At 43.0% G+C, this 27,340-nt stretch overlaps 1 protein-coding gene across 2 annotated transcripts; it reads left to right on the forward strand.

The window, feature by feature from the left end:
• Nucleotides 1-1,441: 1,441 nt before the first annotated feature.
• Nucleotides 1,442-21,500, forward strand: LOC311500506 (methylated-DNA--protein-cysteine methyltransferase-like). Of its 2 annotated transcripts, none has more exons than XM_084561952.1 (5): nt 1,442-1,645; nt 4,050-4,198; nt 12,989-13,149; nt 17,541-17,680; nt 20,412-21,500. In XM_084561952.1, the coding sequence occupies exons 1-5, from the start codon at nt 1,607-1,609 to the stop codon at nt 20,538-20,540; spliced, it is 618 nt and encodes a 205-aa protein (XP_084418078.1). In that variant the 5' UTR covers nt 1,442-1,606; the 3' UTR covers nt 20,541-21,500. The 2 variants fall into 2 exon arrangements, with proteins under 2 accessions (XP_084418078.1, XP_084418079.1); XM_084561953.1 differs by having other exon boundaries at nt 1,445-1,645; nt 4,053-4,198.
• The last annotated feature ends 5,840 nt before the right edge of the window (nt 21,501-27,340 follow it).

Below are 27,340 nucleotides of genomic sequence, written 5' to 3' on the forward strand. Positions count from 1 at the left end.
AACAGCATTGATGTGCAAGTGGTAATTAAAATCAGCACAGAATTAATAGTACTGCAAAAAGCAAAAGATGTCTTTAAATCATTTTAAAGTATTTCTTTAGTCAGTGTAATAAAGCAAACAGAAAATATCCACTGTGACTGCCACATATGATAAGTATCTGGGCACTGAATGCAGCATTAAAATGATTTCAAACAGTATGGCTCAGAAGATCCAGCAGAGGGGGCTGCTTACTGCAATCATATGCTGATTAATTGAGCTTGATTCTCCCCATGCTGGGAACATAAGTTGTCCCACACTGTAGGCTACATGTTGGTATGTGGGTAAAGGTTACAAGGCTTTATCGAAGTCACCTTTTACCACAGGTAGCCCTTCACATCATTTGTGATGAATGTTAAGAAAACAGTGATTTTCTGATTATCCCTCATCAAGCCTATATCAAACTAGGTTATGTTCATTTTTATTAATTGTGCATGTTGCTCTCTAATTAGCTAATGAGAGACAAAAAGCAGGTTTAGAGCAGAAAAATGCAAATGACTCTTAGAAAATAGCACAAAAAAGTAAATGGCAAGGCTGAGAATCATCCTTCATTGAAATGTCAGAGATAAATGGCTCAAATGTCACATCAATTAAAACGGGGGACAGTTAGTAGTTCATTAAAGAGAGAGCCATATTGCACCGTCGGGTACCGTTGCCAACCCTTACTATCTGGGGCAGACTGGCAGCGGGTCCAGATGGCACGGAAATCCTCACAGATTTCAAAATGGTCTCTGCAGGGGTGGCGTTTTCTCCCCCGCTCCCACCCTTACCGCTGAGATGGGGTGTGGGCCACAGGCCCATGCCGGCCTACACATTCCAAACGGAGGCATGCAGAGAGCTGAAGGCACCATAGAAATAAAAATAAAGCTGCAGAGGACAACAGACACTTAAAAAAAATTACGTGACTGATGCCACACACTTGGTCATAATGACAGGAATATATGAGTCAACTTAATCTATGACTGCTCCAGGCAACATAAGGCAACTCCCTCCCCTTTAAACTGCATAAAACTCTAATAAAAGGATTGAGTACTACCCCATGTGTTGTTCATAATAACATGCTGACTTTATTAGTTGGTAATACATAAGACATTATTGGTTAGTGCAGTCACATAGGTGTTTTTTATTCACAAACATTATGCGTGGGACCCTAAAGACCTCACTGAGAAGCTGTCACTGGAGATACAGGATTGGATAAATGTCTCAGCTGGAAAGATAACAGTGTTTGAAATTAATGCTCAAAATATGCATTATCATATTTTTTCCTGCTGTAAAAATATCAAGCAAATCAAATATCTAAATCACTACCATTACTAGTCTTCGGTGTACTGGGGACCCCCTGAAGGACCCCCAAATCCCAACTTGAGACCTATTAGACAAACCTTCCATGTCTGTCCCTGGCAGGGGGAGGAGCGAAGACTTTATACTGGCCAATTAGAGAGCGAGAGCGGACTTTTGAGGCTTGTGATTGGCCGGCTCGACCACGCTGCCCGGGGAAACAGGAAGAGTCTTGTCGTGGCGCTTGTTTTGCAGAGGGAAGAGGAGTGGGCAAAGTACAGACAACGTACGGATGAAAAAAAGACTTGAAGCTCTAAGGCTACTTTACAGGGTAAAACTTCCTCTAACAAACGCAGGCGTAATGCGCAGCTAGGAATTTATCCGTACACGTACGCTACGGAAGGCTATCTTTTGTTTACGTTTGCGTGGGCCTTCCGATAGCAACCCCCCTGCTTATCTCTCCGACGCTTTAAGTGAACTTAATGCTAAAGGTGTGTTTTAATTTGTTCTGCCGTGTATACTCACTCCAACAAGCAGCGGCAGCTCTCGTCTTCTGTTCGGCATTAATTTCCTTCATCAAAAAATAGCGCATCAAGGACACATGTTGCATTTTCACACCTGCGCAGTCACGGCGCGCTCTCCACTCCATTAATCACGCAGGTTTGACCAGGAACTAGTCTAATGAGAAACGAGTCAAATGATTGACGAGCGTGAGGATGCTGCCAGTGATTTTTAACAACACAAGCTGCTTATTGTTTGTTGTTCCTCACCGTGAAGAGCTGGGTAAACATCCAAACATCCAGGCAGTCACTTAGACTAGTGTGCCGCACCGAAAACGGCACAGAGCAAACATGATAGCATTATTTTTAATCAGCGCAGACTATTAGCCGAGGCCATTATTGCCAAAGTCCATTATTCTATCTATGAGTCTATTACCAGCTTGCTAAATGGCAGACAGTGTGTTCAGCGCTTATCCAAAGTGCACTGTACCATTGTTTGGCTCAGAAATTTCTCGCCTTTATTGTCAGTTCAGGCAAACCCCCGATGAATACAGTGAGAGCTGCAGGAGTAGAAACAAGAAAGTTGAAGCAGACGCATTCGTGATCACATACCATGACAGATGTGGTTGTGTTGGTGGTGTGCGTGTGTTAAGAGGAGTGTGGGGTAATCTAAAAATAAAAGATATCCTGTCTTCAATTAAAAGTGCAGCCTGCAATCAGCAGCGAGGATTTATTTTTCTAGTATGTTTTTGTTGGTATAGCAGCTGGTGATTTTTTAATTTTATTTTTTAGTGTCGATGAATCATATATAAATTATCACTCTTATAGTGTGTTTTCCTGTCTGACTGAAGAGTCCATTGCTTCCCAAAATTCACTTTACCATCACACAGACAAAGAAAAGGAGAGAAATATTTTCGAGGCTGGCATCAGGGTTTGATCTGTATATTTCCCGGAAAAATAAATGGATTAATTATCAGAATATTTGCTTGTTGTGAATAATATTTTCCTCTCTAGTTTGTAGTTTTAGAATATATAGCTAGTCTGAATGTAATCAGTGTTAAGTTTAGATATTTTGTCAAATACCAAATCCTACTAATGTAAAAAAAATAAAATAAACCTTTCTGTTTGGATTTAAAATGCCACTGTACCAAAAGAAACTCTTCATCCGAATGTGCCGAATCTGCTGTATGTAGATATACAAGACCTCTAGAAAAACAATTAGCCTGCTGAAAACGTGGTATTATTTTGATAATCTTGTTTGCAGATTACATGTTTTAAATTTGAGAATTTGCTGCAGGTCTCAGATTTGCTATATCTCGAGACCCCTGATTTATCTGATTTAAAGAAATCACCCTGGGAGACTTTGACGGACACTTTAAAGGAGTGAATGACTAAATGATTAATTGAGAAAATAATCAACAGATTGATGAAATGATTAATAATGGAAAATAACCATTAGTTGCAGCTCTGCGTGAGTCGCAATTAGCGTGCAAACGTACGAGTTAAAAAAAACATGATTGTGTGTGCTATTAAAAATAAAAGAGTGAAATATTGAATTTATACCCTTCACACTTTTCTGATCAAGGTTCCAGGAAGGAACGGTTTCCTTGGTTGAAACTCTTACAATCAATGTGACCTTTATTTATTATAACCCCCATCTCTCAAAAACTCACATATAACATAGTCAATCATCTCTCCTTCCCTCAAAGTAAAAATAAAAAAGGAACTGCTGTCTGGTTATTGCCAGTATCCATCTCAGTCGTCAGAAAAGCTGCACGTTTTTGCTGTTGTTAAGGGCTGGAAACCAGAATCCCATCGGAGTTGCACCCTAAGGAACAAATTTAATGCTAGAAAAACATCCCGGCCATCAACCAAAAATGACGGATTGAAAATAATGTCGAGCTATCTTGGGAATCCCCCACCAGACAAGGGAACAGACTGCATTGTTTTTCTCATTTATGTGATATATAGAACAGAAAGAGGGGAAAAAATGGGCGATTTATTGGTTAGATAGGCGTATACTTTTCCATGCACAAAAGAAATATTGGATAGTAATGTAGGGATCAAGTCACATCATGACATTGTTTGGAGGCTAGGTGTTCAAATATGTAAGTCATCTTCCGTTGGTGGCCCGCTAGGTTTTCAATAGATCATTCAATGCAAATATGTGTGGGAAATTGTGAAAGTTGCCACATGAATATGTCAATGAACGCGGTGTAATTTGTACTTCCTCAGCAGGGCAGCAAGATGAAGAAGCAGAGGGAGAGCCGGTGCACTCAGAAGACCATCTCATTGCTGAGCCCCCTGGGGACGATCCAAGTCAGTGGATGTGAGAATGGTGTGCACACCATCCAGATCCTAATGGATGTCGCACCTGCTGAAAGGTACTGTACAACAGCCGGGCTGGTGACGTGATAAACAAAGGTGTGAAATTTACAGGCAGACAGAATCCACTCCTGTGATGGAGTGCCACCATTCCTCATTGGAAGCAGGGCATTTTTGTAGATCCCACAAGAAATATCCTGGAGAAAGTTGGGCAAATATGAGCAGGCACTAGAAATATGAGGGGCACTAGAATACAGTTGGGCTTGAAATTAGATTTCTGATGGCATGTGGTTGTGATTCTTCCTGCAGTATATTTGAAATTTCAGAAAAATAACTTGTTTATTACTCACGAGGGAGTTGATTAGAACTGATGTCTGTAGGGTCAGTAAAGGCCATGGGGAGCGTGGACTGTTCTCTCCTGTTTATTTATGTTTCCTTCTAGTTGCATGCAGTAGCTTTGAGTGTCAACTGACACCCAGAAATGTAATATGTGATTGCATTTCATGGCCTACCCATCCCTCAAAATTGTCAGAATGTTGACTGTCTTACTGAAGCGATCGACGCTGATTAAAGTCGGCATTAATGAGTACTTAATCCTCATTTTTACAGGTCCACATCCTACATCTCAGATTAGTTTTGATTAGATTGAAATTAAATATCCATGTGTCGCAGATTCGCATTTGATAAACTTGAATGGTTTGGGAAATTAAACCATTTCCAAATGCAGCCGGATAGGAAGTTATCCTTTTGAAAATGTATGTTCAAATTCTAATTTATGGAAACCCATTAATGACCTTGTATATTATACCTCAACATGTGTTTCCTTCCTCCACTGTCTGCTATTTCCTAAAATTCATCAAGCAGTAAAAACATTCCACTTGTTGTTAATGAGTTGAAGTGAGAAAATTAATAATATGGAATTTTGATTATGGAAGATGTCCTGTAACCATGCGCAAGCACCTTTCTCCGTCTCCTTGTGAACAGGGTTTAATTTGTGTGTTCAGGTTCAGTAGGAATATGCAAATGAATTTAATGATTCGCATCACTAGATCATTTCTCAGTTTAATATCATTTGCTATGTCGGTCATAAGTGAAGCTTCTATCACATCGCTGTCTGTACGTTCTCGAAGGTGCGAGCGGGAAGTCATTAGCAGAATGTTTCGATTTTATCGCGACCAGTTGAATATGTTGTTATTGTCGCAGGACAGGGGAACTAGAGCCACCTCAGATATATGGAGCAACGCAATGTAAACAGGCATTAAGGGAGGCGAGATAAAGTGACAAAATACAGGCTTATCTTTGCAACGGGCTTTACATGTAGATCTCACAAAAGCCTGCCTGTAGCAGTAATAGTTCAGATCAGCCATTTCCATTGATTTATTTATGACATACTAAACAAGGCTCTTTCCAGCTTCGGATGTGGTGCGGTGCGGGCTTAGGAAGTCAGTGTGATAAATGATCTCTAAGAGCATATTTTGGATAAGGGAAATAGATAACGTCCATGCAAAACGTAAAGGGAGACCTACAGCAGACATTTGAGAGCCAGGCACAGCTTTGAAGGTTCACGTGAGCGTGTTTGTCCTCTGTGTTTTTTCATGTTCACTATTGGTTGGTGTTGAACAGCCCGAGCTGCAACAAAAGCATTTGTGGCATTGATAGATAGTTATTGATAAATGCCATTATAGCTACATAAACGCCCTTGAAGTATTGCTTACACACCATGACCGTCAGCTCTTTCTAATAGAAACGTCTCAAGCCCCTTTTGCTTCCTAACTGATCTTAGGAACATTTCCTGAAATCAACCTCCTCTGCCAGTCTAACGACAGCCCTGAAGGCACCATCAGATGAACAAATTCATTACATCTCAACAACCCCTGTTGGGGCCCTACGCACCAGCCTCCCTGTTAACCAGTTTTCCCCCCTTTAGTTTTTAGCATGGCCTCAGCGTTCGCAGAAAAATGATACGCATTTTGTTTACAGGAGATTACTATTATCTGAAATATGATGCTTCTTGGCTCTTTCACACAGAGCACAGACACATAATACAGAGGAAATCATAGAGCACTTTTTTATTAGGGTGAAAAATGAAAAAAGGGCTGGACTCCTGCCCCGAGACATTTTGTGAGCATATTATTTTACAATGCTTTGATCAATTTGTCTGTCAAGCTGGCTGAGATGTGGGGGAGCAGGAAAAAAGCAATTTAGCTTGTGAGGTCCTCAATAGAAATGTACTACAGGAGCCCGTGTATGACATGTTGCATTAGAACCTGAGTAGCCTTTATTGCCTGATAATGTCGCAAGGCAATGCTGATATCAATCACCCTTTAACAGCCAGTATGATGTGTTTTTATGAAAAGAGGAAAAAAAAATAAAAAATAATGCATGAAGCATTTCTTGGAAAATAATTGATTTAATTCTGAGCTGAGGGATTTCTACTTTTAACAACATAAAAATATTGTGTTGAAAAAAAAAAAAAACGGGCTCAAAATGTGCTAGAAGCTAAAAATTGTTCAGAACAAGCTCTTTGCATATGCTTCTATAGAAAATGTGTAATTAATTTTACACGGATAAACATTCTGTCTCATTTGCATATAGATATAAACAATATATTTGTGCATCTGAATTCCCAGCACACTTGGGCTCACGTGATCCGCCTAAAATCCTAAGTGGCTAAAACCAAAAATTATCATTATATTTCCCAGGCCATAAATCCCCCCTTTTTTCTCTGACACAAAGCCTTATAAATCTGTGTCTGATTTTTCACATTGCACATTGTTTTTAGTTAATGATTTTCATCTGTTTGTTGTTGCTGTGATAGCGGGGAAATGTACCATATGCTCCGGCAAAAGACAAATGATTAGCAAATGAAATTCTGGACAGCTGTCTGACTGAAAGCGTTTGGTTGATAGCATTCTGCTACCATAATTAGCTTAAGCTTTGGGTTAATTAACTTTCTACCTGGATATGCATAATAATAGCATTCTGCAGAAAGCCAAGGAGCTTCCAGTATATCAGCAGCAAAGGCTGGCTTTTTATTTTGTATTTCGGCAGCATATTTCAATTTCAAGAGGCGATTTAGCTCGGGAGCATCGTCAAATATTGTAGATTTTACTCCCCAAGCCAGATAATTCTGAAACAATAGGGGTGTATTATGTGGCAGAAATGCCATTTCTGAATGTAATTAAAGCGGATGAAAGCAATCACCAATTTTTAAACGCTTTTGTCTAGCATGAGGCCTACTTGTAAAAAAAAAATACCCATCAAGAGGAGAAAAGAGGCAGGAGAACCCCCAAGTCCTTATATAAGAGGCCTTTGAGACTGAAGTGAAGTACAACAGTAATTAGTCTTTTGTATGAATTTGCCGGCCATGGTCATGATTAGTTAAGCATATGAGAGGACTGCAGGACTGCATTGCTCTTAAGGAGGAGGGTGTTAAAGTCTATTTATCACCAGTTATCCTCACAGCTTTCCATTATCACTGACAACACTGGATGGGGCCTGAGAACAGCCTAATTGTTCTGAGGTGGAGTGTTTTTGTGTCAAACCCGTCACCCCGGTCGCATTGGCATTCATAAGCAGCCAGACATTTTCCATCTATCTAGCCCTAATACCCAAGCTGTCACAACAGCTTTTACACACTACCAACGCTAGTGTGAAATATCTGAGGTGATGCATTTATCGTTTTTCTCACACTCATGTAGTGTTGTGAATCAATGTCCTGGTTCACACTGAATAGCAGTATGGTAAATGTGTTCCCTGTTTGGGGCCTGTTTACATGATGTGCTCACACACCGGGAACCATAACAACAACTTTCTTTTTTTTCCCCCCTCTTTCTCTTCACTATAATTTCTTCCTCCTCTTACTCCATCTGTCTTTTCCTCCTGTTATATTTAGCCTTAACGTATAATTTGAACCAGTTTAAATGATTGTTTTGCTATACAGATATTTATAGACAAAACTATGCTAAATAAACTGCTTACATTTGGAACTAAAATGCTTTGTCATACAAACCGTGATCTGCTGAGATATTGAATGAAATCATCAATAAAGCAAGGGGGGAGAGTTTTTGACGTGGTCCCTTTAGAAATGGCATGAATAATTCATCGTGTAATGATATTCAGATGATTTTTGTTCTATTTTTCACTGCGGCCTTAGAATATTGTTTTGCATGTTGTGAAGTGTAGTACTCAGCTGCGTATTCATTAAGGTGCTGCTCCCACTGGCCCTTGGACCCATCTGTGCTCTATGTTTATGCGTCCGTCTCTCGGGACCATCCCAATCAGGCTGCATGTGCCATTTCCTGTGTAAACCAACACCTGTGTAACACACTACCTGTAAACCGCCCCACACAGACGAGACTCCGACATTCACTCAGATAAAAAATCTGCAAATGTTGTGGTTTGTGCAGCAGAACCTCCAGGGTGAGGTTGGGAGCCCGAGTGAGAGTTACCACTCACTGTAGAGATGCAGCTGAAAGCAGCTTGTGCAGTTTTTTTTTTTTTTTTTTTTTTTTCTTCCTTCCCTGCTGTCGACCGGGAAGTTTTTGCCGGCGCGAGGGTTGTGCTAGTTTGTTTTAGAACTTGATTGGATTCTATATCTGCAACATGCAGAAGTGTACAGTGTGTGACATATTAAGGCAATATGCAGAGAGATGATTCCGCTCTGACATCTTGGAGAGGAGTACGAGTCAATTATGCCCAAGTGTTGTTCTTGCTTATCTTCCTGCGGCACCAAACAAGGATTTAGTCAAGGATTTAGGGGTGAGGGGGCGGTGGTGGGGATCATGGTAAGCGGTTCACAACAAAACACTCAAAACTCTTGGGAGCGGGCACTGATTTAAAAATAAATTACAGAAGACGAAGCGCTAACACTCAAGGGCCCTCAGCAGTGCTGGCGTACACAGGTGAAGATTAGCCTCCTCACTAATCAGAGGAACAAGGCAGTAATTTGCTCTGAACACAGACAGTAATTAGGACTTGGTGACACTGGATTCCCATAATGCCTTTGTGCTTGACGTGGTCAAATTTTGACAGAGGCTATCCATGCAGGGTCACTGTCCCCCCAGTCTCTCGGCCCTCTTCAGTTGAGGCTCTAAAAGGTCCCTGCAGTTACAGGGGATCCCTAATGTACTTTATGCCTCCCTCACTGGCTCCTTACCATTCGGGTAATTGGAATCTCTTACTGTGGCACTTGAGAATAGAGGCTAAAAACGCTATTTGAAACTGCTCAGTAGTCTGTTGTAGATAAACATTGCTGCGTCGGGGTGTGGATACACTACATAATGGAGTAAGAGTTAAGGCTCTGGTAATACATGCCTTCACTGACTCCTGTGGCTAGCCAGTTGGGAGAAGACCTAATTGTTGTGTGCTTTGTTGCCTACTCTGCAGTATTTTACCACCACCTTTATGTATTGGATTGAGTGCTGCGGCCTCTTCGGCGGACATTCACTAATAAGAGTTGCGGGATATCAAGAGAGCAGTTTATCCGGCTCAGTTGTTTTTATTTTGAAACAGCCGAGCACAAAACGTGCAACCCCTCACAGAACAGGAAGCGTTCCTTACAGCTTACCACTCCAAAACCCCTCGACTTTAGTGCCGCAGTAGCTAGATAGGCATCTGAATGATCTTCAAATGGTTGAACGAGCTGCATTGAGCAAGTGGCTTACAATTGTATCACAGCCTTTGGCTCAGAGACCATCAGGATCTTGACATTCATAGAGACATGCTGTATTTTTTTCCCTTTTTAGACAGTCATTTTAGGCTTTTTTCATGCTCTCTTGAGTCTTTGACGTCTCTGAGTTAAGTATCTGCAGCTATAAGGCTGAGGAAAATATTGGACTGCTCTTGGCCTTTTCTATTTCATCCTCTGACCCGCCATGTTACCCATGATCGGTGAAGGAGAACTCTGGCAGGCTGTGTCAAAAGTGACAGCCGATCGAGTCAGGATGAGCGCCATCACGCTTCACGGGATGGAGGCATGAGTTCTGAGTTTTTCCCCTTTTTGTGCAATATACCATTACACCCTTCGCCAGATTCCTTTCAATTAGATCCTGTGGTTAACCTGTTTCATTCCTGCGTCTGCAGCTGATAGAAAAAGTCTTACTGAAGTCTTGTGCAACTGGAGATACCGAATATGCCAAAGGAAATGCACAAATTTAATGTCTTCTATTCCATTTTTTTCCCTTTGTCTCCTTTGATTGTTTCTTCCCGGATGAATGAAATAACCTCCAACATTATATAAATGCTCAATTCATTCTTTATATTAGAGTTGGAAAATAGGTAGAACTCCAAATGACTCCCACTTTACGCAACAATGATTTATGGTAATTGGAAATTGATTGTGACAGGAGCACAATATTAGAAAATTTCTCAAATCACAATCTTCTATCAAGGGAAATATTCTTTTTAGTGCAGCAGATCCATGGCTAGTTTGGAATTAGTTTCTTATTTCCTCACCTGTGATGAAATAGTAAATGGCTGAAGGACAATGAAGAAATATGATTTATCGTCGTCAAAAGATAATAAAGGAGCCGCTCTCCTTTAACCTAATTTGAATTGTTTGTTCAAACTTAAACACACTCGCTACAGTCGTTGAAACACTCTTTATGATCACTGCTAATTATAATTCTTGGTTTTCATACAGGCGCTGGCGGTTACTTTAGTACAGTATAAGGATTGTTCCTCCTTTGAGAGTTTCTTTGTAATTAGCCCGACATTTATTACACATCTCTAATCTCTCATTTGAAGGGCACGGTTTCTAATGTGCCGGCCCGGACTCCACAAAGATCATATGATGCTGCTTGATTTTTGATTCACTGAAGCGACTGGAAATGTTGCCAGCGCAGGAGCTACATCTCCACTGCCCACATGCTCTTTTAAAACAATCCCCCATTGCACCTAGAGGTGACAGACTTCAGCTCGACTGATGTTGTTCCCCTTTTATTTATTTATTTCGCTGTTGTTTACCAGCCATAACATGTACTGCATTGCATTAACTTTTACTACTGTCAATGTTGTATCACTCAAACACCTTTAAAGCGGGCGCATCCATAAGCTAAGGGGAGAGGAAAATTAGCCACGGTGACAAGTCTGAAGTGTGAGCTGGAGGTCAAAGGTGCCAAGCCTTAAGCAAAGGTGCTCTAGCCTTTGTCCGGTAGATTGTAAGGGCCTGCGGGTCCAACAGGAACATTTCCACACACAATATCCCCGAGCTGTCAGTGTGCAGCGGCTGGAACATCCTCTCAGAGAGAAAGAGGGGGTGTGGAGGGGTAAAGGAGGAGGTGGTGGTGGTGGTGGTGGTGGTGGGAGGATGCGTGTTGGAGGTGGAGGGCAAAGGAGGGGGTGGGGGGTGGAGGGGTGTAGAGAGGGAACAGTGGCCTGAAGATCCTTGCTGAGAGAGAGAGAGGGAGGTGGGGGGATGGTGGGTGTGCGTCGGGGGTGTCGGTGGTGGGGAGCCAAAAGAGCTGGAGTGGGAGGATAGAGAAATAGAGAGGGGGGAAATGAGGAGGGAGAGCTGGGGGGGGGAGGGAGGGGAGGGAGGGATGGAAAGGAGAGACAATGACAAGTAGGGGCTGGCTGGGCACTCACCCATGCCGACAGAGATTGCCATGAGCCATGGCCATTGTTTGAGCGGGTCTCAGCACAGAACCCGCTGGTGGGTTTCCGAGTTTTCACCACTCAACTATAAACTGCTGTGTGGTTTATTTAGAAATGAGAGTATTTACACCTTTTACTGTATTTACACCCACTGTTAAACGGCACCCGGGAGACTTTCATCACACAGCCACAAACTAGCGGGCAGAGCGGTTCTCTGAAAACTGACCTGCTCAGTCATAACACTCCAGTAAACCTCAGCTTCACATGTCCAATATAAAACGTTGCTCAAACTGTGACCTGCAGAAGTGTAAAAACACTTTAGGGCCGTGTTGTTACGGCGGGCAGGAGAGAGACGGTCTGTGTGTTTAACAAAGTAAATGTCTATTATTAATACCGTACAGGATAAGCCAATTTTGAAAAAAGGGGCACTTAAATGGTGATATTATTTATTTATAAGTCCTGTACACCAGCTAATGGAATTGGCGGCCTGCTTTAGATCCACAACACAGCTTGAGGTCCACTTTGGAGTAATGCACATGCTAAGAGAGGACCTTCCCAGTAGGGTCTTTAAGTGTCAAATATGGGTCAGTCTGCTTGCATTGACCTGGGGGGTGGTCAGCAGCACAGAGAAATTCAGCTGTTAAGTGATGCCAACTCAACCATCGGCAAATTCCTCCAAGCAGCTACTCATGCTAAGATGCACGTCCAAGTGCAGTGCTTAGCTGGCCGGCATCGCTCTGGCCAAAAAAATCCATTTATTCTTGTCATGAACTATAAACTAAATCCAAGCAGAGTTGAAACCGTTGTTAACGCCGCGCTCTCAACTTTTTCTGAAAACTTTATTTTTAGGAAGCTGTTTTCGCTCCCTTAAAGTTGCTTGAAATAAACTGTTCGCACTGTTAGACATGACCTGAGAGGGTTTTCTTTCATATTCTTAGACAGCATAAATATATATACTGTAACAAATGTCTGGATTACTGTCTTTCTGTTTTCTCGAGCTTCATTCTGTCTTTCACTGCTCTGATATTTCTCCTTGCCGAACGACCGGAGCCCAATTGCAATAACTTTAGATTTTAAGCACGTCTTGATTAACAACTTTAGTTTCACTCAGCAAATTATGTCATCTGTGTCACCCGTGGCATGTTATTACACTCTTGTGACATATTTTAGCACCGTGCAACCAAAAATTGGGTATTACGATTGCTCCTCTGATCCCCACCTCACCTCCCCGTCCTGCCTTATATCCCTCACAGGAGCAGCGAGGCCCCCCTGAGCTGTGTGGTCAACGATAGCCCGGCAGAAACGAGCCCCGAGTTGCAGCGCTGCGTTGAATGGCTCCAGGCGTACTTCAGTGAGCCGCAGACCGCTGGGAGTCTCCCGCTCCCTGCCTTTCACCACCCCGCCCTGCAAGGAGGTCTGTCATGGATAAATATTTGCAGAGCCATGACTGGGATCAGGCTTTCACTCTTAATTGTCAGTTACATCACTTACACTCACTGGCTCACTGTGTTATAATGAAGTATTTTATGGCTGAGAGAGAGAGGGTGAGAGAGAGAGCGAGGAAAAGTGAGTGAGTGGCTGAGTGAAGGAGAGAGAACAGAACACAGAGCTGTAACTTGGTTCAGTAATCTGTGGCAGCTCTTACCACGCGTGTTAGTCTTGGCAAGCTTTTCCATGATTCTTGGCACATTCTTTGAAACTGATCGAATTCCACTCTTGACATTTTCAGACAGGAAGCTTTTTTTTTTTTTTTTTTTTTTTTTTAATGAGAACATGTGAATGGTGGTAAAGTTTGAATGAGCTTATTGTTGGCTTGACCAGTCACAGAGGGCGATTAAAGTGAAAGCAACCCAAAAATGGACAATTAGTGTCTTTTCAGCCGCTAGTTGTGACCGCGGAGTGAATGATTGAGAGCGCTGAGGGGAGAAGAAGAAGAAGAAAAAAAAAAGTGGAATTGATTATTCCTGTTTTTGTTTCGAGGAAACAAACAATACTTTAGCCTGATGACTCATTTTCGAAATCATAAATTCGTGCCGTTTTTCAAAACAATTACAGGCGGTTTCTTTGTCACGCGGAGACGCATGCTCCTTGCATTTTAACTTAAAGATTTCCAGAAGTGCTCATTTAGACCCAGAAGCACACCTACACAGGAAAAAAAAGGAAAAATAACTCTAATATATGCATTTAACAATTGTGCCTGTCTTCCCCTGCAATCAGGCCTTAGTTGCTCTCTAATTTCATGCAGATCTGCAGTGCTTGAGTGATGGCATTTTCAATGAGCAGGTACTCCATCGAGACCCTGTATACAGCTATGAGTCCCACGCTCCCGCAAAGGCAATGCAGAAATACATCAGGACCAATTACGATATCAACTTTCAGTGTGATTCCCTTCGCCACCAAGTGCTTGTGTACCAGCCCCAGGCTCTTTCAAATCGCATCTCATCTGAAGTCTTTGGGGTTTTAATTAAATTTCAGGATAGATGGAATTCTTCATTAGTACCTGATCTGAATAGGTGATTGTGCTGTGTTCCACCTCTCTCCCTCGCCTGTTGTTTTGGGGCTCCGTAAATACAGGATTTAGGCTCGGATTGCTCTCAGTAGTCAGAACCATAGGCCATACCTGTATAAAAATGTTAAATGTGGGCATCAGGAGTATTTGTCTTTTGAGGCAGGAAAATAGAAGGTTGTTCTCGTTTTCTTTCTTCTTTTTTTTTCGGCTTGTTGATTCGCAACTATTAAGGGTTCGTTTTTGCCTTTCCTGCTGTTATAATTCCAGCTCGATCTAGTGGTGCAGCCGCTGCCTGTCTGGGAAAAAAACAAAAAAACAAAAAAAAAACACAAGTTTAATCAGGTCATTACAATCTGTGACAACCAACTTTTGTTTGCTCAGTTATCTTGTGGGAGAACCTGAACGCAACAGCGCTCTCGCAGCACTTGTCATGTAATATTGAGTTGTGACCTTCACTTGAAGTGTTGCCATGTTTATTTACACATTTCTGACAAAACAAGCCACTTTTCCTATTAGCTGTCACGATATACCTGAGACACAGAGGTGACATGAAAGGAGACGCGAGGTGCAGTTTTCTTTACTGTCTGACTGATTGTCATGCACAACATCACACGCGAGTTTGGTCGGTGGGGGTGAGGGAATGGCGAGCGCGCGTTTGTGTGTGTGTGCGCGCGCGTGTGCACCCCGGAAAAACACAGACACCAACGTGGGCCCTTAAAACGACGCATATTCTTATCTCATTAATTATACATCCATATGTAACAGACGAGAGGATCTTAGTCTCGGTAAGCGGCGCAGGGAATGTGCGGGGAGGGGGCCCGGGCAAAGGGGGGGAAGGGCGCTCTTCAAAGCCCAAATGACTGTGTTCCTGCAGGAGCCTGAACCTCCCCCTGTGCACAGCGCAGGGCGAGATGAGACACTCACCAGGACTCGCCCCTGTGATGTGGAGAGGAATTAGGGAAATGAACGTTTTCAGAATATCGAATAATCAGAGAATCATCAGCACCCCGTCAGCCTTCAAAAGTATGGATCCCTCAAGACTCAAGAGACACTTTGACTGGGAGTCAAAGTCTTCCCTCCCATTAGACACAAAGGATAATGAGGTAGCTGCATTTCCACTATTGTCTTTTTATTCTGGCAGCCACGTATGAGGTGACTGTCAGCTGGAAGTCATCCCTCCAAGTCTATCATTACCACGCCTGATGGAATTCCCTTTATTGTTTTTTTTTTTTTTTTCTTTCAGATTGCTCTCATATACAAAATTATGGGGGAATCCATCATATATGTCAATACCCTCATAATCACTAGATGTGTTCGATTTTACCCGGGGTCGATTTACCTCTGCCTCTGCAGCGGCCCTATCACCTGGCCTCACGATAGGTAATGACCTGTGACATAATTATGGGGAGTCTGTAAACATGTAAGTGGTTCCTCTCAACTTTTATTTAAACAATTGACATCACTGCACCCCGATCTAAAGAGGGTCCTGACCCCCAGACACACCGTATTAGGCTCTTTATGAAGTATGGGGCTAGGGGACCTCTCTCCAAATCATTGCCGGTCACCTCGACTGACCCACATGAAGTCTCTGTCACCAACACTGATGAGGGCAAAGTTCTTTAACCTCTGTACCGGCAGATAAAAGCGCAGACACTTGTTTTTGTCCAGAACTGTTGGAGATGCGAACGCTTCCAGCAGAAACAGCTGCTGAGGATTTGTAAAAGGTGTAAACAGAGCCACCGCTTGTTGCTCTGTCTGTTTGTAGGCAAAAGTGCTCAGCGGCGTCTGCTGGTGTGACTTTGGTTGTTTGTCAATAACGTTCGCATCAACGGGGATTTGTCGCAGCCGAAGTCTGGGCAAGTTGTCATCTACCCACCAGTGACGGCGCGATATCAATATGAGCGACGCACATCGTGGGGCCAAATCCGAGCTTTATGAGGGAGAGCGATGCATAAAAGAAATTTCAGGGGTGTATCTTATCTCCTCATAACATTAAGTCTGTCTGCGTAAGAGCTCGTCATCTCGTTGACAGCGTGATTATTACCTGAAAAATTATTAAACAGTACCTACGGGCCTTGTTCAAGACAAAGAACTCACATGGGTGCGCATCAATCAAATGTATCCCCTTTAGGTTTTACACTTATTCCCCCCAGTTTAGGCAAATTGCCTTGTTCGCGTGGCTTTGTGTAGCAGAGAGTGACTATAAGGTAGCGAGGGAGCCTGGGGAGCAAAGGATGTTCACTCTGTAGAAGAGAGACAGGGGTGTGACATGTTTTCACACAATGCCAATTTAGAGGGATTTCACATAGATCACTTGTCATGTGCTCTCTTAGACCATATAAATGAGAGAGAATGGGAGATCACTAATTGAATTTTCATGACTGAGTACATGTATATACTAGAAGAATCTCACCCCCTCTTGATAACGAGACTATTGTTCCCCATCTTGTTCTCTGTGCAAAAAAAAAAAAAGTGTTTTTCGCCCGCTACACAGGCTCAGCGCGTCGGTGTCTTAAGGTTTCGAGACGCTTCAAATACTTTCCCCTTTTCTTTAGCAATCACAGCAAGACAAACATGCCTCTCAGTCACTGCCTGGTAATCCATAAAAAAGATAATGCTACCGCTAAAGTGCTAATGAAATCAGAGCCGTTAATGTGGTCGGTTAAGCTGCGGATGATTTGAAGAATTCCGCCATTTAAGTGAAGATGATATAATGAATCTACTCTGAATAGAAAGCAATTAAAAGGACAAATTGGTCTGATTAACCTCAAAGTCATCCCACTGCCACAAATGGTGTGCAACATTCAAATTATTATTATTAAAAATCTGGAGCAGATTTGCAGTCTTTTTGGCCTCTCTTAATCCTTTTAAATGAAGGAGCGAACTTTTTTAATTTTAGCTGTGACCTTTCAAAGCATAACCTAGATTTTTCTGCCATAGGAATAATTTTCTCACGTCCGCTTCTGTAGCATGTTAATGCTGGTTCTAAGGTCAAATTGAGGGACTTCTATGTATTTAGTTGTTTAATGAGTACAGTGAAGGAATAAAGAGGGAATCATGCAGAGCCTGGATGCAGATTATGGAGTTTTCCCAGCATTTGTTAAGCGGATCGAGACGTCTGAAACTTTAGATTTTAATTCATGACACTAGATGATCTCAAAAGCGTCGGATCCCCTTGTCATCAGCCTCTCGCTCGGGCTGTCTGAGTTTGATTGATTTAATGAGGGACTCTCTCTGTTCTCCTCTCCTCTCCTGCCTGCCGCTCTTCCTCCCTGTCCCTCCGCTTTGTGGCGAAGACTCGTTCACCAGCCGCGTGTTGCAGATACTTCTGAAGGATGTGAAGTTTGGAGAGACCGTCTCGTACAAACGCCTCGCTGAGATGGCGGGAAACCCCAGAGCGGTGCGGGCGGTGGGAGGGGCCATGAGGAGGAACCCGGTGAGTGTGGCTGACATTGATTGACAGGCCTCTGTCTTAGTTACTTTATGCAGTCAGACAGGGAAAGCAGTTGTTTTTATTTGAAATCGGCCTGTAGTTAAACGATAATTAGTCATTTTTATGGGTCATATACAAGGAGTTTGATCAATTTTAAAGACCATTATTAAATTTAGACCTGTAATGATTAGTTGATTCATCTGTTAATCATTTTACTACTTGACACTTGATTAATCCCTTTAATTTTTAATGATTATTGGAGAAAATAATAATTCGGTGACTTGATAATGAAAGTAATCATTAGTTAGTAATTGCTTGTCAAATTTAATATTCCTGAATGTAATTTTGAGGAACAATCACACGCGCTGCAATTGATTTAAAGGCGCCGCGTCAATATTTGATGCTGCAATCGAATGTTAAAGCGAATGAATGAATAAATAAATAGAAATTATTATTATTATTCTACACGTGATCCATACATTTCCCTGCATTTAAACATATACGATCAAATAATCACCTCACATCCAAAATGCATGAGAGGTGATGATTTATCGAATCCGCTTATTTTTTTTCGTGTTTCTTGGAGAGCGAGCTCCACCTGTGGAAAACTGCTCACTGCTGGAGGTTTCCAATAAAATACATTTAAAAAAAAAAAAGTTTTCCCTGATGCGGGATTTGCGATCCACACTGTAGGTGTGTTCGAATATGTGCGATGGCGAAATAAACGCCTCCCTCTGAGAACAGCTGAGGAGCGAGAGTCTACCTACAGCACGATTTTAAGCCCACACCTTTTGTTCCTGCTCTCTCAAGTCTTTGCTGTAGATGCTCGCCGCAAATCTCCGGTTCTTGTTGCGAACCTGGCCCCGCATCATTTTGCCCATGAATCCACTGTGTACAAAATGGAGGGCTAGAGGGCAAGTGGTGTGTCTTCTTTTGATCAGGACCCTTTGATCAAAGCCTGTTTAACTCTGCCCATGTAGTGCTGTGGGCACCACCGGTGTGCTCGGTGAGGCAGAGAGCACTTCTTGTTCAGCTATGCAGCCGGTGAGATGCTCACCCTCGCATGTGCTGTGGAATCGACTGTGTGCGTCCTCGTAGTCTTAGTGCTGTCTCCTCTGATTCTGTTTTGTGTTTGAAAAAGGTAATTTATAATGAGGCCGATCAATTCGTAACATAAACACAAATAAACGATAAAAAAAACAACACTTTGGAGGTTTTAATGCTCTGCACTAGATTTTCTATATACTTTAAGCCTTACATTAGCCAGTGGCATGGCTGCTGGATGGCTGTATAATTCCTCTCAGTCTCATGTTTTACAGACATTTCTTTCCTTTCGTCAGGGAGGCTGGGAGCCTGAGCCCTCAGCTCCTGATACAGATCCAGAGTCAGATTGTCAGTGTCAATTACTTGTCAGTAGCACTGCTCCACTCGGGCTTCAGCTGTGAAAAGCTCAGTGTGCTCAATCGATCTTCGCCTCTCTGTGGCACTTCTTCTTCACCAGGATTTGAGTATTGATAAGCCTGGTGTAGTGCTCTTTTCCCCCCACAAGTGAAGAGACAGATTCGAAGGCCTTGAGGGTACCCTGCTCTCCCTCCAAACCCGGGGAACAGTATTGATCCGAATACTCGAGCAGTATTTCTCTGTCTGCAAGGTTAATCTGGGGCTCGGAAAGTTTTATTGCTGTTGATATGGGAGCGGGTTTAATGATGGATTTGAAGTGAAACACGCCGCATGTCCAACTTTCATATAAAAGGCGAGAGGTGCAAACATCAAGTCAGGGTAAATATAGTCACAGTGCAGCAGTGGCTGGGCCCCGTTTCTCTGTAGCGGAGCGAGAACAAGACGAGGGCAACTTTAATAATATTTTAAAGGAAATAATTGCCGTGATTCTCTGCAACCATTGCCACTCTCCTTGTTCTGAATGCACAATGATCGAAGTGTTTTAGGCTTGCTTGTTTAATCTTTCTCCAGCCATTTAGTTTACAAAGAACTCGGGACCCCCCTGGCAGTCGTCTGCAACAAGAGTAAACGCTCCACCGACTTCCTCTTTTTAATGATCACAGGGTTATCAGATCTTAATGTTGACACCCTCTCGATTGAATATTCATCCTGCTGGTGTTTTTGCCCATTAATTTTTGATTGCTTCTTTGCTTTTCACTATTAAAGAGTGAAAAACATTTATACCCAAAGACTGAGCCATCACCCTGAATGTGGATTTGTGCAGGATCAAACCAGACACTTCTGGTGTGGCACTTTGTTTTCATGCGGCGTGTGAATTTAAAAAGTGACAAAAAGGAAAGAAAGAAAGTGCAGTTCATATTTTCCGCACCTTGGTTACTTTTAAGTCGCACCGTTTATGCGGTAAACGAGAGATTCTTTCATACATAATACATATCTACTATCAACACCTCCTATGAACTATTTTGTTGCCGTGACAATAAACGTCAAAGTGAGAAAAAGAAAGCAGTTGACTTTAAGGCTCTAGTTATTATTTAAATGAGCTTTTGTACTAGTAGTTTTTGGGGGATTTTATATTTTTAAACTTTAAAATGTAAGTAAAATGACAGTAAGCAGTCTTTTTATCCGATGTTTAAATTGAATTGTAAAAATGTCTGTTATTAAAAACAAAACAAAAATCGTTTACGCGTAGAAACGTCGCGTAACATTTGCCAAAACTGCACCGGTTTATTTCCTCAGCGCTGACTTCCTCTCTCTCCATCTGTGTGTGTGCCAGGTTCCTCTCCTCATCCCCTGTCACCGAGTCATTTCGAGCAGTGGACAGAGTGGGCCGTACATGAGCGGCAAGGGCGACCATCTCAAACAATGGCTGCTCACCCATGAGAGGCAGAGAGGGGAAGGCTAAAGCATGACAGAGCCCAACTGTCCTTCATTCAGCACACACACACACACACACACACACACACACACACACAAGGCCGGGATTTTATTATTTCTTTTTTTTTTTTTTTTCAAAGAACACAAAACAGGGCCATAAAGTTTAGCGTGCTTGGCACACACTGTGGAACAACTGGAGTTAGTTGTAAATATTCAGTTTATACCGCTTTTTAAAAAAAAAAAAAACTAAGAATAGAGATGCTGCATAGTTAATGCAATACAGAGTTGTTGCAGAATTAGAATGTACAAAAATAACTTAAACAGAGAACAGTAGGAATTACAAACATATGCTCCCGTGGGTCTCCGTTGCGTTTGCCAGATAGTGCTGGAATGGTTTTTCTAAAGAATTATTATTCCCTTAAAAATATGTCTCTTGCATTGTTGTTGTTGTTGTTTTTTTCCTAAGCAGAATTAGTCTTTGTACCTCTCGTTGGTTTTTTAATTTCCTGCCAAGTGAATGCTTTGTTCAACATCCAGTGATAAAGGCTCTGAGTTTTACGGCTACAAAGCTTTGTAGTGAGGCATTTGTTTTGTCTTCATTTAGATCACATTGTTTGCTCTCGCCTTAGAATCCACCTTGAGTGGAGACGTCTTTATATGCATTATATACCGCACTTTTGTTGCAATTGACATGTTTAAATAAAAACATCTCAAAATGACAAACCCCGGCTTTTCATCATTTTAATTGTATTTAATTTAAGAACTGATTTCGTATAGCATTCGCTCAGCTCAGCTCATTATTAATTATGCTGTATGTCTCTCTCCTTGCTGCAGCTCTGTGTGTCAGAGCTCGTTTTATTTCTGAGTGGTGTTTTCCATTAGAGGGCAGTACAGAACGGGAAACAGAAATCAACATTTCAACCTTGAATTCATCCTGCACATTTAATCTGTAATTTAAATGTTTATATGTTGTTTTATTTTCATCACAGCCCTGTTTAATCCCTTTGGGATGAATTATTCTTTCCTAAAAAGACCATATGGAGAGGGCAGCAGTGGTGGAGTGTGTTTAGAGGAGAAAAGGAAAAAAAAAAAAAAATCATCTGCTTTAATTGAATGCGTCCTGCGTTTTATTTTCCACATTTCCTCGCGGTGATCTCTTCTAAGAATGACAGTTTAGTCTTTTCCCCTCCTAAATTCCTGATTCACCTCACTCTCTGGTGCTGCTCCACGGTGACCCTTACTTGCCCATAGTTATTCCTCTTCTGTTCAGCCCAGGTAGCCTAATAATCCTCCCTCCAAAAATAACCTCGGCTCTAACCTTTACAGAACCAATTCAAGTGGCCCGCTCGCTGAATACATTTGAACTTTGCTGCATTTTTGAATTTCTTATCCGATCAGCTCCGTTTGGCTGTCTTGCCGTGCTGCTGGACTCACTTATTCTGCCATTGGAGCAGCATCGCAGCGTAAATGTTGAGGCAGCAGACAGGCAGATGAAGAATGAGACTCAGTCTGTGGTTTCACAGAGGGCTAATGATGCCTGTGGTGACTACAGGCTACAGTCAGCCCCCTAACGAAGGGAGCTGTGACACAGCCACAAGGGGTCCCATTTAAGCCAGGCGCACTCTGAAGTGCACTGTAAGCACCCTCCTTTTTTGCTTGTGGCTAAGTAAATTCTACGGAATTCTACGAATTTAGCAACCAGAGATACTGATGTCTGCGCAGCGCTGCGGTTGATGTTAAAAAACAAGTCCGGCATCAAAGCGTCAGACAAGCTGCCAGTAATTGGCCGTGTAATTTGTACCTGAGGAGTGTCTTTAAAATAATTCACACCTTCCTCTTGTTTTTTTTGTTTTTTTACACTTTCGTAGTGTTTATCAGTATTAGTAGCAGTGATAGTGTCGTGTCTGCATTATTTTGTTGTATTTTCACTATGCGCGCCGCATCCATATCACGCTGGCTCAGAGATAAAAAGGAATTAGATTAAAAGAGGCTGAGACGATCTCATCATCCGCACTGTTAATCTCTGTGAAACCTTTAATTTTGGCCTAATATCTGCCTCCATTTCAGGGAGAAACAGAGAGAGAGAGAGAGAGGGAGAGAGTGCACGGGCGGGAGTGCGTGCGTGCGTGCGTGCGTGTGTGTGCGTGAGCATGTGGCCACGCGTGTTGGTGTGCGCACATGTGTATGTCCATATGTGTGTGGGTGAAGTGGATGATATTGAGTCTGACTTCATAAATCACCCAGACACTGATAAACTCCCCATGCACCCACACACCGCTAATGGGCAACCCTTAAGGAGTGTGAGTGTCTCGTGCGGCGTTTGATTCAACATTTATTAACCCCCTCACACACACGCTCGCTCCCACATACGACACACACTCATTTCAGCCCCAGAAAGAGCGAGGATGTGGTTGGTGGCATCCGTAGCTTTAGTGCGGGGTTTTGACCCGGCCGGGTTGTATTAATCATGGCCGATACCGGCGCGATACATTTTAGCTTATACAGCCGCAACAACAACAACAGCCTCTGCATTTCCTAACATTAGTTTCCTTCTCATAACTTATATCCTGTCTCCAACTCCCTACTTCCCATCTCATATCCTGGCACCCCTCCTCATTATAGAGCAATTTTCGTGCCCCCACATCAAGCACAAACACACTCTCTGCCTCCATCTCCTTCTCTTCATACATGTCTGCTCGTAATTCTAATGTTATCGCAACCTGCACCCCTCGGTACAAGTGGCGAGCTTAGCGGGGACCCGGCAGAAGTTAATCCCGGGGTTGCATCAGTGATCATAAATAGCTGCTTTTATTCTTCTAAAGAAGTTTGTGCGCTTAAATAAAAAGTCGAACTTTTAACTTCTGCTCCAAGCGGAGCACTGTTGCTGGGAAGCCAGAGGAGTATCCGGCATGCAGATAGGCAATGTCCAACAGTCAGTCAGACAGATAGGCACAAGAGTAGATAGCTGGATAGACAGACATTATACTGGAGCTTGGCTGCGCTATCGGGTTTCCTCCCCCTCTGTCTGTCTGCCGGGACAGCCTGGCCTCAGAGGCCCTGACACCGAGGCACCACGCAGCCAGCCACGACAGCTGCCACAGCAGCGTCTAATACCAACACACTCCACGCTATGCCACAACTACAAAGAGAAATATCATTTCAGACATGGCATACTTTGATGCTCTTGTAATGATCTTTGTGTTTTGAGAGAGAAGGCAGGAGGACAGAGGATTCGCAGGGTGCCGCTTTTTTTTTTTTCCTTCTTCTTATTTGTGTTGCTTTAGAACAAAGAGACTCCCCTCGACACGAGCAAGTTTAGGACGACGGTGATGAGATAGAGCAGGATTAAACGAGAGAGCGAAAGGAACCCTGAGAGGTATCAGCGTGCGGGCGCGCGTGTGTGCGCGTCGGTAACCTTGCATCAGCGTGTCATTGTAACCTCGTGAACTCGAGCGTTGGTCTGGGGCTCGCTAATTAGGAACGGCTGATGAACGGCCATACATAACGTGAGAGCGGGAGCCTGCGAATGCGTATCCCTGCGTGTATCAGTCTGCGACTATGCAGTGCGGTTGTCAGCGTGGTAAGGAGAGTGTCTCAGCCTGGAGAAAGTGCAGGTCTAGCCTTGGTCATGTTGACGGAGGGGCGGCACTTCAGAGGCTCCAGGACCCCATGGCACCAGTCTCCCCAGTCCCCCAGACAGACTGGGAGCATCTGGGCTCTGTCAGCGCCTCTGGCCCCTGCAGACTCCGATCTATATGACGGGGGAGAGGAGTGCATTGGATCAGGGAGAGGGAAAATATGAGCCAGATTCCTTTGCCTCGTGCAAAACGCATGCTTTGCCAGTTAGCATGTAACATGTGCATGCGTGCCTGCATTAAGACCTGATAACAGGTCATAGTGATTAATTTTGTATGATGTGAGATGGAGGGTATTGATTAGCTGCTAATGCTGGAGAAGTCCTTTTTATAAACTGTCCAATTAAGTATTAATTAAAAGTGTGCCACTAAAAATATGCAAAGCCTGTTCTGAGCAAAAACATCAAGATAAGACTGATAGATATCAATCCAGAGTTTCCTTATGAAAGTGAGCAATGATTTGATCAACTGGATATAACTCCTAAGCTCTGCCTCATGGAAACTGATACACACACTTGCCAAGACTAATTAATCCATACACTAAATTAGGAATATAAACTGTGGTCCCACTTTAACAAGGTCAGGTTTAACTTCTCCCTTTACACTTTACTTAACTGTGTAGGAGAAGTGGAAAAAATAAAAAAAAAATAAAAAGAGAGAAAAAAGAATCCCTATCAATGCGCTTCGCTTATTATGATTGACGATTGATGATTAAGTCCTCCAGCTGACACACACCACCAAAGCCGGTGAGTTGGAATTGGATGTGACACATACACAGTTCTGCGTGTTAGGTAATTCGTTGACGAGGGGCCAAATTCATTTATGGAACAGCGGTATTGGCAGGCATGGACACTCTCTGCAAAAACAACGATAATCACAGAGGTTTGGCGCGGCGTGACAAGGACTCTTCAGGGAAAGGCCCTTACACGCTGCTTTGTTGGCCGTTCCTCCCTAAGATGGAGGGAAACATCCGCCGCCGTTCTTAAGATGAGAGCCGCTCGGAGCGGGAGGAGAGAGCTTTATGTAAGGTGTGGATGATGTTTAAAGGGCTTGATTGGCATTGGTTGGGTCTGCTTTGCGCCATTTGCCTGTATAACAATATGAAATATATGGATTTATTATTTTTTAAATATACATTTAGTTATAGCTATTCTTTCTGAAGAGAAGCAGTAGGAGATTTTTTTTTTTCTTCTTCTTCGCAGAATTGATGAAATAAAGGCTCTGAAAAATCCCCTGTAATGAAACATGAGGGGGACCCTGTCTCAAGCCATTTAATCTCTTTTCGCATTCTCCATTTTTTCTGCTAATGAGCCTTATTGACAATCAAACAGAAGCTGTCATCCCCCAGGATGCAACACTCCCAGCCCCTGCGTGTTTGTCATAGTGTCCTGGCAATCAGAGCTGCCTGCAAGACCAGGCTGGCAGTTAGTGGTTCTCACAGCAGCGCTGCCTGAAAATGGCACACTTCCTGTAGAGTTGCAGCTGCCACCTCTGCTACTTCCATTACTTTCTATAGCATGCAGATGTTGTATCAACATTCCCTGCCAAGGGGACTGCAATAACTGTGAGATTCATGCCATGTTTCAGAGGCACGTCAATTTCTCAAGTGGCACAATTAAAGAGGGAAATACAGTACCAGGTTTTTCACAGGCGCTGAAATCGGAAAAGGGCTTTTTCACTTTTTTTTCCGAAGGGGGGCTGTTTCATAAGGGTTCGGAAATCCACCCGATTTTTACTGCCCTTTTCCTGAGTTGAGCTGTTCTGTGAGCCTTTGTGCGGCAGACCTGTTGTGACCCACAGCGGATATGGAAATGGGGCTAAGGTTTTATGGGCCAAACGGATTGGACACAGTCAAGCTCAGGGGGCATGAATATTGGATGTTATTTCTGCTCCCTTTTTATGTAATCCATTGCCAATACATTATTAATAGATGATATCATATCCAGAACTACTGGACAAAGCACTACAGAGGAGTACTATGAAAGGAGCTCTATGTGTTGGAGACCGTGGCAGAAAATACAGTTCAAGTGATATTATTTTATCACTGTATCACTGCAGCCTATAGCACTCCCTGACCAAGCAGTCTTTACAGTGTAATTTTTTTGTGGGCTAAGTGAAGTTCACAGAAGGAATATATGGTGAATACTGTATTTCTAGCAGGGGTAAATCCTGCGTTTGTGGGTTTGAAATTCACTGAAACATTGATGAAGTATCAAATGACACCCAAATACAAGTTTAATGGATTTTGAAGCACTGGGATACTTTGCTCATCCTTCTCGACTGCAGTGAGTGAAGTGGAAATCTTTGCGAGGATCTGGAGTTTTCCTTTTGCAAAGCTGACTCCCAGTGTACAGTAGCAGGGGAGCAGCGTCTTATCTGATTCGCAGAGAGGATGGTGTGCTAATGTGGGACTGGTTTAACAAAAAAAAAAAAAAAAGAATGAAGGAAGGGGGTGGCGGTGGGGGAGGGGGGGGGGTCCCTGTTTTGATTCAAATGTTGAATTGTTCAAAAAAGGTCACACTCCCTGTTTTGATTTATTGTCATCTCAAAGTTATGATCTCTTGCTCGTGCAGTTTTTACGAGTCACAGAAGCAGCGCGGCGCTCGTGTGTAAACTTCACGAGAACTTGCAGCCACACTTTTTTTTCCTGCGCGGAACGCCTCGCTCAGCGGTTACACAAATCCCGCCTGTCCAGGAGCAAATCCCTCAAAAGTACTTCTCAGCATCGAGAGGAGAGCATAAACTATCGTCCACCTTTTAGTTTTTCCTGGCCGCGCGCGCGTCTCGGCACTGTACCGGACCGCCGTCACGTCACCATGCGATAATGCCGTTAACGGTGAATGTATAAGCCTCTCAATAAGACTTACATAGGGAGTGTATGCGTAAGGTAATATTCCCTTTTTTAAGGTCAGTTTGAATTGTTTTTTCTCATGGGAGACGGCAGATTGATAAAGAGCAAACAAAACCTCTTTTCTGAATGCTTGTCCTCCAAGGCCTCAATGAAGGTTTCATTCCTTTATATCATCCAGCCCAATTCCCAGCATGCACGGCCATTGTGGCTCTTTCAACTGGAGCTCTCCATTGACTGGCTCATTGTCCGGCCAGCTCTTTTGTGTGCCCTATCACCGGAGCACAATCTTTCACCTGAACAGCACGGGAGCCTGGATATCGAAGAAGGAGGAGAAAAAAAAAA

Source organism: Chelon labrosus (genome assembly GCF_963514085.1).
Source record: "Chelon labrosus genome assembly, chromosome: 15".
In the NCBI taxonomy this organism is placed as follows: Eukaryota; Metazoa; Chordata; class Actinopteri; order Mugiliformes; family Mugilidae; genus Chelon; species Chelon labrosus.